This window comes from Hemibagrus wyckioides, linkage group LG28 (genome assembly GCF_019097595.1).
Source record: "Hemibagrus wyckioides isolate EC202008001 linkage group LG28, SWU_Hwy_1.0, whole genome shotgun sequence".
Lineage (NCBI taxonomy): Eukaryota > Metazoa > Chordata > Actinopteri > Siluriformes > Bagridae > Hemibagrus > Hemibagrus wyckioides.
In genome coordinates, this window is record NC_080737.1 from 6,343,411 (window position 1) to 6,355,573 (window position 12,163).

General features: G+C 42.2%; 2 protein-coding genes across 2 annotated transcripts; one reads left to right on the forward strand and one right to left on the reverse strand.

Annotated features, from left to right (window-relative positions):
- Positions 1–987: 987 nt before the first annotated feature.
- Positions 988–4,132, reverse strand: mrm1 (mitochondrial rRNA methyltransferase 1 homolog (S. cerevisiae)). The gene is made up of 5 exons (XM_058382486.1): positions 2,776–4,132; positions 2,606–2,699; positions 2,310–2,430; positions 1,482–1,601; positions 988–1,275 (listed from the first exon to the last, which is right to left on the reverse strand). The coding sequence occupies exons 1-5, from the start codon at positions 3,564–3,566 to the stop codon at positions 1,229–1,231; spliced, it is 1,173 nt and encodes a 390-aa protein (XP_058238469.1). The 5' UTR covers positions 3,567–4,132; the 3' UTR covers positions 988–1,228.
- A 282-nt stretch (positions 4,133–4,414) lies between these two features.
- mks1 (MKS transition zone complex subunit 1) lies at positions 4,415–11,689 on the forward strand. The gene is made up of 18 exons (XM_058382519.1): positions 4,415–4,716; positions 6,195–6,310; positions 6,460–6,512; positions 6,593–6,748; positions 6,833–6,930; positions 7,019–7,147; positions 7,614–7,718; positions 7,877–7,985; positions 8,327–8,383; positions 8,558–8,600; positions 9,060–9,122; positions 9,228–9,298; positions 10,042–10,111; positions 10,194–10,301; positions 10,416–10,549; positions 11,032–11,114; positions 11,210–11,307; positions 11,456–11,689. The coding sequence occupies exons 1-18, from the start codon at positions 4,640–4,642 to the stop codon at positions 11,557–11,559; spliced, it is 1,674 nt and encodes a 557-aa protein (XP_058238502.1). The 5' UTR covers positions 4,415–4,639; the 3' UTR covers positions 11,560–11,689.
- The last annotated feature ends 474 nt before the right edge of the window (positions 11,690–12,163 follow it).

Sequence of the window (12,163 nt, forward strand, 5' to 3'; positions counted from 1 at the left end):
AGTAAAGTAAAGCAGGCAAATAACTGGAAAAAATTACTTTCATGTATTATTATCAACATCTCTTACAAACTAATCATTTGCCACTGATTCCTTTCTTTAGCGGGTCAATTCTTGTAGTATTTTCTGGAAGTAATATTAGAAGCACCTTTTAGCATGTCTGTCATGTCAGTTGAGTTGAAAGAAAGGAGTCGAAACTTCAGGTCTTGCTTATTTGTTTATATTAATATCAATGCCTTGGATGTCTAGCTTAATAAATAGCTGTAATAAAAAAAAAAACACTCAGGGAAAAAAAAAAGATCCATTTTGTGCAAATCTTGACAAATCTGAGGAGGATCTGTCGTCCCTGCTCCGTGCTGCAAATCATTCTGCCTTGTAAAAATCACAGAATGGGTCATTACATTAAACCGTCTCGTCTAATGTCCCATTCTCCCCGAGCTGGCTCCAGGCTAAAAAGAGAGTAAGACGGAGAGGTCTAATGGTCTATAGCATTAGCGGGTTAATCGTCCTGTCCCGCTCGCCCGTTTTACTTTAATTGTGAACCGTCCCGTTCTGTAACACCCCCGAGTCAGCGGAGAAGCCGGAAAGCGTGACAAGTTTTTTTGCTCAGATTTAGGTTTTTGCTCATTGGAGGTCTGGGATTAACCCTGGCTAAGCTGTAAACCTCATAAACAGAAGGAGAGAATGAAAGAGATGGTCAGGATAGACGTCTTGTGCATTTCGTAGAAGAGTGCTGACCTACAGTGCCACCTGCTGAAGGAGGAATATGGCTTCCTGACACAGAAACAGGTGGTGTTGATTCATTTTCTCTGAGAATAGTCCCGGCTGCAATGTTTCTATTAATACGCTTGTTCTAATATGCTAATTCTTCTATAGTTATGACACACACATGGAGTCTTATGGCAGACATTTTGAAGATAGCCCTAAGGGAGAGTGCTAAGGCTGACGAATGATGTCAAACAGCCGTTTTTTTTTTTAAAACAATTCTTTAATTTTGTACATCTCATACAATTCCTGACATTTTTCTCCGCCTGGACGTTTCCCCGCTCGGCTCGTTCCTCAGAGTAGGATGCACTCCAACTGTCAGTCCAGAGAACTCCTCCCCAGTCTCGGCTTTCTGATCGATGGGTTCTCTAGGGTCAATTAGCTGATGGTTAATTGATGAAATAATCCAGTCATTAAGTGCCACAAGGAGGCAGTGCAAGTAAATAAACCATCATCATCATTATCCTCACTGGCCAGTTCTACACGATGAGAGAAGAGAATGCAGGAGGATGCCTGTAAAGAGAAAGAGTTAAAAACATCATCTTGATGGCTGTGTCCTCGTCTGCCTACTGACGATATCAGAAAATAAGCATGGAGTGTACATTTTATGCTCTAAAAATCTGAAAAAATGTCATTTTTATGCTGTTGTCTATTAACTCCCCTGCTGTCTATATTTTGCCTGTTCACTTTCCATGCTATTGTAGAGCAGAATTGCGCACCTGTGGCTACGGAGACGTTGAGCGAGTCCACAGCGGGGTGAAGCTCACTTCTGGGAGGAACAGTAAGGAAAACATCGCACAGCTCCCGCAGCTCAGGAGACAACCCGAAACCCTCGCCACCTACAAAATCAGCCGCACATAATCTCTATTTCCTTCTACAGTAGCATTGAATTTTATTAGGAGTAGAGACATCACTTTTTTTATAGTAAACCAATATCAAACCTCAGATTATCGTAAGTTACACCAACAGTATGCCAAAGATTGTGATTTAGGACAAGTGTCTTACGGTCAATTAGCATTAATTTGGCTTATATTTTTTATTTTATTTATACAGCTGAGGGTTAAGGGCCTTGCTCAAGTGACCAGCAGTGACAGCATGGCAGTCCTGGGATTTGAACTCCTTACAACCTTACAGTCAGTAGTCCAATATCTTAACCATTGAGCTAACACTCCACCCTTTATAGTGGTCAGCATCATGGTGGATCCACTGAGAAAGAGGCAGGAAGGTATCCTGGATGGTACACAACCAATTCACTTAGCAGTATGGCTTTGAAAGAAGGGATGAAACCAGAAAACCCAGAGGAAATCCATGCAAAGCACTGCACAGACAGTAACCTGAGTTCAAGATCAAACTGGGGACACTTGTCCTGTGAGAAGGCAAGTCTACTTGCCTGTCTTCCTTCCATGACTGATTTCGAATTGAAACTGTGTCAAATCCAATCTAACAATCCAATCCAGTACTAAACTGGCACAAGGAGAACATAAGCAGATAGTAGATGACAAAGAGTTAGACACACACTAGTCCACACAAATCTGAAAATAATATACCCATCAGCAGCAGTGTAGGTTTGGACATCTTGAAGTCAGAACACGGAATAATGGACACTCCAGGACTCTTCTCTTCAGAGCTGATTGTGCCGATTGCTTGCCATCCTTGTTTGATTTTTGTCTGCAAAGTACAGGGAGTATACATTTATGACAGGTTAAAGTTAGTGTCTAGTGACTTCTTGTATCCTGCAATATGTGAAAGTTATGTCTGATTCGTGGCTGCCCTCTAGAGGCAGAAAAAAGGAAGTTCAGACCAGTGATTTGGTGCTTAAAGGGTACAAGGAACAGAGAAACACCTTTATGATGTCAGCCAAGTTCTCATAGCCGTACACATCCATGATCTCCATTACTCCTGAGCTGGCTTTGCTCACCACCGGAGTTAACGGACAGCTAACGGAGAGAGAATAGCGCCATTAATATCATGCTAATCTTGGTGCAAAGCTGAAGAACAAACCAAAATGTTTACCTGTTGCGAATGCTACTAGCTACTCTGTCCACTCCAAGAAAATATGCAGTGCGAAGAACAGAGCCGAGGTTCATCGGATCCTGCACTCCGTCCAAGACGAGCCACAGTGGACAGGGGTTTCCAGTGCGCCAATTTCCCTGCCCATTGCTGGCTTTCTCCTTGGTGAGGAAACTTAATGGACTGGCTTGAAGGCACAATCCCTGGTGGACCGCACCACCGATCATTTTCTCCATCTCACGCTTAGTGATGTGCTTAATGGGAACGCCTCGCCTGACTGCCTCCTCACAAACCTTCTCCACGGATTCCCTCTGACGTCCTTCGCTGCTCTTCACGTAAAGCTGAGTGGGCTTCCGTTTCCCCTGTGTCAATGCTAGCAAACAAGGTGCCACCCCGAAGACCATCTCATTTCGATTCTTTCTCTGGAGACGAATGGTAGTGACCCTCTCCTTGCCTTTCTTAGGAAACATCTGAGGTTCTGGTTCTGGCCTTCTGAGGTCCTCTAAGCTCAGCTTCTGGAGTTCAGAGGAGACTCTGCGCTCAGATCCAGACCCTCCGTCAGGACCTGATGACTTTGCCGAAGGACGAATGATTCTGGAAAAATGACCTGAGGACTTGAAAGGGCTGGGTCTTACCCGATGAGAAACTTTAGAACCAGAGTCTTTTGGGCAGAAGAAATTTTTGGAGCTGTGATACAGTGCATGCTGTATGCAGTCTGAGAAAGGGAATGTTAAAATCTCCAAACTTGTGTTATTTCTAATAACTGATGAAAATCTACAGGCAGTTCTCCACATTTTTAGGCAAGACAAAAATCACAGTGATGCAACAATACTCCTATAACAGTCTCTAATACTTTCTCTGGTCAATGTAGCAGAGAGAAATTCCACACTTGAAAATATAGTGACATCTTACATCTACACAAACTCTAATGTTCTTCAAATACACCACTGTTACATCTACACAAGCTTCAATGTCACATCTGAACAAACTCCAGTGTGATTCTCTATCTATTTGTCTTTCAGTATCGGTATCATTACCTTTCAATTAAAAACGTCATAATAATCAGATTACAGTCGAAATCGTATTATAGACTTTAAAGAGACAGGTATCGATGTTTAAGATTTCACACTTCCCTTGCTAGGATCTCCCTTCTCATACAGCTACAAGCAAATTACAAGCATGTGCACGCTGGTTTAAGAAAACTTCCGGTACACTGTTCCGAGATCAGTTTTAATCATTGCCTTTAAGCCTCACTGATAGCGCCTCGTTTACTCAGTGCTGATCCGGGGTCGGTGTTAAGAAACACAAACACAGCGCGTTGGAGCCATTTTCGCACATTCGCACAATACACTTCCGGCTACAAAGTGAACGAATCCCGCTAAACGCTCACAGATTCCGAGTCGCAAATGAAGAGTCGATTCCATGAGTCGAGTCTTCGCGAAAGATTTTCTCGATTCGTAAAGCACATTTTCCAGAGAATACTGTCAAAATGATGATGTCATGGAGTCAGCTGACAAAATATGACACCGGTTTCCCCTAAATTCTCGATTTAAATCGTTTGAAATGAATCAATCTGTTTGAGGACTCGTCTCAAAGAGTCGACTCCCAAATACACGCGATCAAAGAATCGACTCTTATATGAGACTGAATCTCAGCTTTAGTTACCATGCAACGAGACGCCTTTGAGTTGCACTCTTTCTGCACATGAACTCTCTAGCTATCTGATATGGTGCATAGCGTTATAGTTTCGCGAAATATATGATATATATGGCGATGTGAGGATTTCATAGTGCATAGTCGTGGTGATTCTGTAAGACATGTTCCTCATCTAGGTAGCTACACAGCTCGGATAATAGGAGTAGATGATATGGCTGACGGATGGTGTACTGACAGCGGGGAAGCCGTGTACCGCTCCCATGATGCAGTGAAAAACCTTAAAATAAGGTAAGGATTTATAACTAGTATAACTAAACTAAAAGCTGGATCTAGATCTGTTGTGTTTCCCTAGATAGCCAGAAAGCTAACCACAACACACCAGGAGACCAGGAGTTAACGAGGAATCCATAACTCTCCACCATAATCCTAGTTAATGGTTATATGAGCTTGGGCTTCAGAAGAAGAGGGTTTAATTAGTCTAAAGACAGTTCTAATAAAGAGAAAAACATTACAGCTGTACTAATACATTCCCCTCCAGTGCATATCGCATCTCATTCATGATCCAAATGATCATCAGTAAGCTCTTTATCCTGGTCAGGATCAGCAGATCCACCTGGCATGTTTTTGGGACGTGGGAGGAAACCTGAGAACCTAGAGGAACAGGAAAACTGATCTATGAAATGTCTGGAAGTACTGCGGATGGCACGGCGGCTTGCATTGCCACCTCACAGCTCCGGGATCACTGAGATTGGCTTCCTGTCTGCATGGAGTTACACACAGATGTTTCCCCATGACTGTGTGGGTTTTCCCCAGGTTCTTAAAGTTTCCTCCCACCTATTAAATCCATGTCAGTAAGCGTACTCTGAATTGCCCCTAGTTGGTTTGGATAAAGTAGGTTGATGCACTATATTGCCAATAGTTTTGGGACACCCCTCCAAATCATTGAATTCAGGGGTTGAGCTCGGCCCCTTAGTTCCAGTGAAAGGAATTCTTAATGCTTCAGTATACCAAGACATTTTAGACTATTTAACACTTCCAACTTTGTGGGAACAGTTTGGAGATGACCCCTTCCTGTTCCAACATGACTGCACACCAGTACACAAAGCAAGGTCCATAAAGAGTCCTGTCCTCAACCTGATAAAACACCTTTGGGATGAATTAGAGCGGAGACTCTGAGCCATTCCAAAACTGGGACATATGCGCTTACATGCACATGAATGTAATAGGGAGAAGTCCCGCCCTTTGCAGCTATCACAGCTTCAACTCTTCTGGGAAGGCTTTCCACAAGGTTTAGGAGTGTGTTTATGGGAATTTTTGACCACTCCACTAGAAGTGCATTTGTGAGGTCAGGTACTGATGTTGGACGTGAAGGTCTGGCTCACAGTCTCCGCTCTAATTCATCCCAAAGGTGTTCTATCTGGTTGAGGTCAGGATTCTGTGAAGTTCCTCCACACCAAACTCACTCATCTATGTCTTTATGGACCTTGCTTTGTGCACTGGTGTGCAGTCATGTTGGAACAGGAAGGGGTCATCCCCAAACTGTTCCCACAAAGTTGGGAGCATGGAATTGTCCAAAATGTCTTGGTATGCTGAAGCATTAAGAATACCTTTTACTGGAACTAATTGGCCGAGCCCAACTACTGAAAAACAACACCTGAATTCAATGATTTGGAGGGGTGTCCCAAAACGTTAGGCAATATAGTGTATATGACCTGTATCTGTGTGAACTAGGTGTTCCTAATAAAGTGCTCTTGCTTCTTTTTTAGAGTCCGGATTGAGCGAGTGACCTCCGCAGCAGCTCTCGTTCACCATCTTCAACAGCAACAGCAGCCGGAACGAGGCGCCCTGGAACTCAACCCTTTAATCTCCCAAACAAGATCAAGTGAGTAGAGAAACCAGAATTCCAGCAGACACTTGGTGCACCACATGGGCCATGTTATCTGTTACGCTTCACTGTATGTATTCGCACTTATAAAGGAGCAGGTAGTTATTTAGGAAGAATTAAAAATGCTTCTTGACATTTTTATACAGCTGATGATGAAGAAGAGCTGGTGGTTGGCTGGCAAGAGAAACTGTTCAGTCAGGTACGAGTCCGCAAAAACTGTTGTTTTATGTGTTGGAACACTATTTTTATTTCTGATTTTTCCATCATGGTGACTTGTAGTATGAAGTGGACCTGTACCAGACCGAGTCGGTGTGCCAGACCCCGCTGGAAAAACAGTATCACGCCGAAATCTTGGAAATGGAAAGATGTAAAAGAAGACAAAATCATCGCATTTTTACCTACACAGACTTTGATCGCTTCACCAACTGGGAGGAGGTGGGATATAAGAAAACACGATATGACTGTTGAGTTCTAGGTGTAAGTTAAACTCTTTATAAGAGGTGTGACTTGTCTGAGCAGCAGGCTCAGAGTCTGCAAATTCCAGCCCAGAGCAGACCCACCTTCCTGGCAGAGCGCATGGCAAACGTCAGGCACAGACGCCAAGACAGACGGCCAGCGTAAGTCCAGCTCCTTAATAACCATTGTCCAGAGCTCCTTATATTGCCGTTACGTTACATATAAAACCAGCTATGTCCATTTCCATAGAGACGCCAACATTCCGAAGGCCCGTTTAGTGGTGTGGGAGCCGTCCAAAGAGTTTATGAAGAGCAGCCACATTGTCAACACACCCATGCAGACCATGCACATCATGGCCGATTTGGGACCTGCCAGAAAGTGAGTCATTCAGCACTGTGTATTGTGTAGTTTCCAATGTTGTAAGCTTTGTTTAATTGCAACTAGTGATGCACTTTTTCTACTTCCTCTACTGTACTCGTGAACAATTCTCCAAAATCTGCCTTGCCCAAGGGCCCAACAGTGGCAGCTTGGCAGTGCTGGGGCTTGAACCCCGAGATTCTGATCAACAACTCAGAGCCTTAACCACATGAGCTACCACCACCCCTTTTGAGTCTTGAGCTTGTGGTGTGACTCTCACTCATACGCCATGCTGTGTGTTAAAGATTTTAGCAGGACATAAGCCTAATCGTAGCTCCTGGTTCGAGACCTGTTTACTAAAGTTTTTTTGTTGGATCAACCCAAACTCAGAAATCACATTGTGTCTGATTGTGTAATGTATTCACCTCGTTTCCAATTCTGTGTCATTAGTTTTTGGTCACTATCTGACCCATGCTTGTTTAATCAGGCTGGGGTTGAAGGAGAACGAATATGTCTTGTGCACCGTAAAAGCCGACAGCAACGGAGTCCTTACGGTGAAACCGGATTTCAACAACAGTAGAGGACCCTACAGGCAAGTGCACTGCTCTCATTACTGACCCTGACTGGAACGGCTGAACGAAGCAAAGCAGAATATCTTGTTCTTAAACACCCACAGTGTCACAAAACATATTGAGGTATTAATAATTATTACATCGACGTTAACCTGACCTGTTTTAAATCTGACGCCAGGCTGGAGACGGAGGGAGAAAAACGGGAAGTGTGGAGGCTCTACCTGGAGAACGCTTCTGTTCCTATTAGCATGGAGGAGAAACAGCGGGAGCAGCGCATGTACAGAGATGTAAGTAGATATACTGTTGAGTCATGATGCAGTATATCCTCAGATTGTACAGCTGATATTTACAGGAATAGGAATCTCCTGATAGTTCGAAAAATATAATAAAAGATAGATGGACTGATTAAAACATATTTCCTTTGATGCCAATTTATATCTATCAGGCAAATAGAGCCAAGAACATACACTTGGGCTGGAAATTATTATTATTATTATTATTATTATTATTATTATTATAAATGTTGTTCCACCTTCAGTAACTTTCCTACTTGCCATTTTGATTGACAGGTTACGTGTGTGAGGGTGTGTGTGTATAACTCTGCGTCTGTTTCTCCGTCTCTCTACAGCTGTATAGCCGCCATAAAGATTACCTCAGCAGCCTCGTTGGCCAGGATTTTGAAATGGTACGAAAAGGATTTGCCCTGCTTTGCATGAGTTGCCAGTTTATTATGTACACCTAAGTTGCATCTCTACTTAAAAGTGCTGATACGAGTGTGTCCGGTACAAAAGGAGTTACTGTGTGTGAGTATGTGATGTGTGAGCGTTGATATACACGATCTGATTGTGTTGTATTCCAGCCACCACCAGGATTTCTTCGCCTGATCGTTAACGGAGAGATAGGTGAGTACCATCAAAAATCAAGAGATTTTCAAAACATTTGATTTGTACAATAGAAAATGGAGTGATTTTATATAACAGCAGCTCGGACTGTGTAATTCACATCCTGGGTTTATATTAAAGCCCTCATTAGAATATGTTATAGATTGTCTGGTAACTATGTAAATAAAATAAACATTTGTTTAGAATTTTTCAAAGGAGTCTCCTGTGTCAATGCTATGTAACAGTCAGGGGTAGAACTACATTTTCCGACATCAGAAAAATCCCATCCTGAACAGAAACGTTACTGATATTCCAAAAAATGTAAATATAAATGGATAAAAAATATACACTGTACTTCTTTTAAAAAAAAATAGAAAATAATAGTGTTATAAAAATTCAGGATTGTTTTTCCTTAACACTGTTTTTTCCCTTAAAATCTTTTGAAAAAATATGCATATTGTGTACTTGTTTTCTTTTCAGTTTCTGCACAAGGCTATGAATATGACAACTTATATATTCACTTCATCCTGGAGTTGCCAAACAGTAAGCCAGCCCACCGTCAGATCTACTCAGCTATTCATTGTATATCTCTATGGTTTGTTTTATGGCTCGGTAAGTAATGTGTCGGTTTGGCGGAACTGCCTTTAGACTGGTCCAGCGTGCCATCTCAGAGTCTGTCAGGCGTGACTCAGACATGCCGAACCCGAGCATTAGGCAAGGTAAGAAGCAGATCACGGAGAATTAAATGTTTTTTAAAATAGTCAAATATTATCCATCTGTATCATTGCAGCATCGTAATATGGATTATTGAAAATTGGGTGTAAATGTCAAACTGTTCTTTGTATACACTGATCAGCCATAACATTATGACCACCTTGCCTAATATTATGTAGGTCCCCATTTTGCTGCCAAAACAGCCCTGACCCGTCATGCACTGTGTATTCTGACACCTTTCTATCAGAACCAGCATTAACTTCTTCAGCAACTTGAGCAACAGTAGCTCGTCTGTTGGATCGGATCACATGGGCTAGCCTTCGCTCAGTTAGCCTTGGACGCCCATGACCCTGTCGCCGGCTCACCACTGTTGCTTCCTTGGGCCACTTTTGATAGATACTGAACACCCCACAAGAGCTGCAGTTTTGGAGATGCTCTGATCCAGTGGTCTAGCCATCACAATTTGGCCCTTCGTCAAACTCGCTCAAATCCTTACGCTTGTCCATTTTTCCTGCTTCTAACACATCAACTTTGAAGACAAAATGTTCACTTGCTGCCTAATATATCCCACCCACTAACAGGTGCCATGATGAGGAGATCATCAGTCTTATTCACGTCACCTGTAAGTGGTCATAATGTTATGGCCGATCTGTGTATGTATAGATTGGATTTAAAATGCTGTTTGTAAGAGACAATAATTAATGTCAGTTAACGTACCCAGTGATCTAGATGTGTGCTCTGTGTCCAGGACAACGTGGCTTTCTTCTCCTACCCCTTCAGTTTTGAGTCGTTCTTCAAGAAAGAAGACGAGTCAGAAGGTGAGCACTGCGAATGCGGTGAGTTTCGTCCAGTACGCACGGCTGTACAGTAGAAATTAATTTTGTCCGGGTTTGTTTGTAGAGTCATTGCCTCAGTGGCCCGTGCTGTACTTCAGGGTTCTGTCCCTGGATTCCTGGCAGCGCTACAGAACCGAGGGCTACGGCTACCTGGTCATCCCCGCGACGCCTGGTAAGACTTCTAGAATTTTGTCTTGAAGAATGAATCACTAACTAACCCTTGGGTTCTGTTTGGGTTAAAACTCTGCTAAATGGAGGAAAAATACTGTACTATGTATTGTCTCAGGGTCTCACAGAGTGACCTGCCACACATGGAGGCCTCTGCAGACCGGCACGGTGGCTGAACTGAGACGTTTCTTTATCGGCGGAGCTCCTGAACTCGAAGACATCAGTGACGTGAGAATACCAGGAACGTTCAAGGTAAGAGGGAGAAAATTTAGCAGGGTGCTGTGTGGACTAGGACACATCAGGATTAATGTTGTGGACCAGTTCACTTCCTGCTTTAAACAGACTTCCTCTCACTAGCCTTTCTGGACAAATGCAGCTTGTCGTGTTACCAAACAGAGCTCAGCTCCATCCAGAATATCTTCTCTGACTGATACAAATCTCTAACACTGAAGACTCCTTACAAAACCTGTTAAATAAACAATTTCTTAATATAAGGAGCCTCAGTCATACATACACATGCAGCCAGAGCTGTTGTCAGAGATGAAAAGGATTCAGCACCTTTTGGCCAATCAGAATGCAGAAATTTAAATAAATAGTGACATCACAGAAAGCTTTAGTAAAGGGCAGGTTTAATAATAGTTGTCCGGGTATTATAGTGTGGTTAATGTGTTGATTTAAAATTGAAGGAGGAAATACATCAGTATTTAAAATGTGTACTTTTTGTTTTTTTAAAGGGGGATCGTCTGAGCCGGTTCGGGTTTCGAACCCAGACGACAGGAAGCGTCACTTTCAACCTGAACTGCATCCAGCATGCACGGTTAGCTGAAACGAAGCATTCTCCTAAGCAGCAAACATGCTCCTTATTTATATAAAAGTCATTTTTCTTTTTTAACTATTGCTGTTTTCTCACAGCGCATTTGTGGAGGCCAACGCTCTGAAGAAGAGACGGCAGACGGTTTTAGACCAGCTTGGAGGCCACAGTCAGAAAGGATCTGTTTATAACGTGCTAGGTGAAGCCTGATATCACAATACATTAACACACTGCACCAGACACCGCGGCCAATCAGAGCCTTGTATTTTACGTTGAGTTATTATAGCGCATGTTGCACTGGGATCCTGGGGGTAAATATATATATTTGTGTGTCTGTGTGTGTGTAGAGGCTTTCCAAAGGGCACGTAAACGGATGCAGGACGCCAGAGAGAGTCTGCCCAGAGATCTGATCAACACCACTGGAGCACTCGACACCGAATCTTCAGCATAAATATATTTTGACAGTGTTTTATAGATTATTTGTATATATATAGTTTGTATAAAGACATGCTTTTTGTTGTAAAGTTGAATTTTTTATGCTGAATGTTTTTATTTTTGCTTAAAGTAAATTCTGAAATGTGTTCAGTTTGTCATTTTATCAAAACATTTTTTTGAGCACCAGCACACAGTGAGCAGCAGAGAGCGCCAGAAGCATGAACCACTGAAACCTGACAAAATGTACTGATTTATTTATAATTTAAAATAATATTACATTAGTTTAAAGGAAAATATTATGATTTTTTTTGGAAGGTTTTTAATTCAATTTATCCACATCAAGGCAAGTAAATTTTTTGAATACTTTTATATTTCTCTCCAGAAAAAAACAGCTCCACAGCGCCATCTTGTAGGCAATTTTCTAGGTAAATAATCAGCTTTTTTTTTTTTTTTTTTTTTTTTATTATGGATACGTATTTTTGCTCTGAAAAGCCTCTTGGCTGTCTCCAGTGATAAAAAAAAAAATAATACAGATTTTTTTCAGCGAATCAGATTACATTTTATTTTGTGGAACATCCGTGAAACTTCCGTAACCAAACGAAAAAAACAAACACACACAG

What these genes read in the sequence shown, in the direction of transcription:
- mrm1 (XM_058382486.1), bottom strand. Translation starts at nt 3,566, where the DNA reads ATGTGGAGAACTGCCTGTAGATTTTCATCAGTTATTAGAAATAACACA. An exon ending in GCTAGTAGCATTCGCAACAG is followed by an intron (nt 2,700 to 2,775) that starts GTAAACATTTTG and finishes TCTCTCCGTTAG; the next exon opens with CTGTCCGTTAACTCCGGTGG. An exon ending in CAACGTCTCCGTAGCCACAG is followed by an intron (nt 1,276 to 1,481) that starts GTGCGCAATTCT and finishes TTCTCTTTACAG; the next exon opens with GCATCCTCCTGCATTCTCTT.
- mks1 (XM_058382519.1), top strand. Translation starts at nt 4,640, where the DNA reads ATGGCTGACGGATGGTGTACTGACAGCGGGGAAGCCGTGTACCGCTCC. An exon ending in CGCCAAGACAGACGGCCAGC is followed by an intron (nt 6,931 to 7,018) that starts GTAAGTCCAGCT and finishes CCATTTCCATAG; the next exon opens with AGACGCCAACATTCCGAAGG. An exon ending in GAATACCAGGAACGTTCAAG is followed by an intron (nt 10,550 to 11,031) that starts GTAAGAGGGAGA and finishes GTTTTTTTAAAG; the next exon opens with GGGGATCGTCTGAGCCGGTT.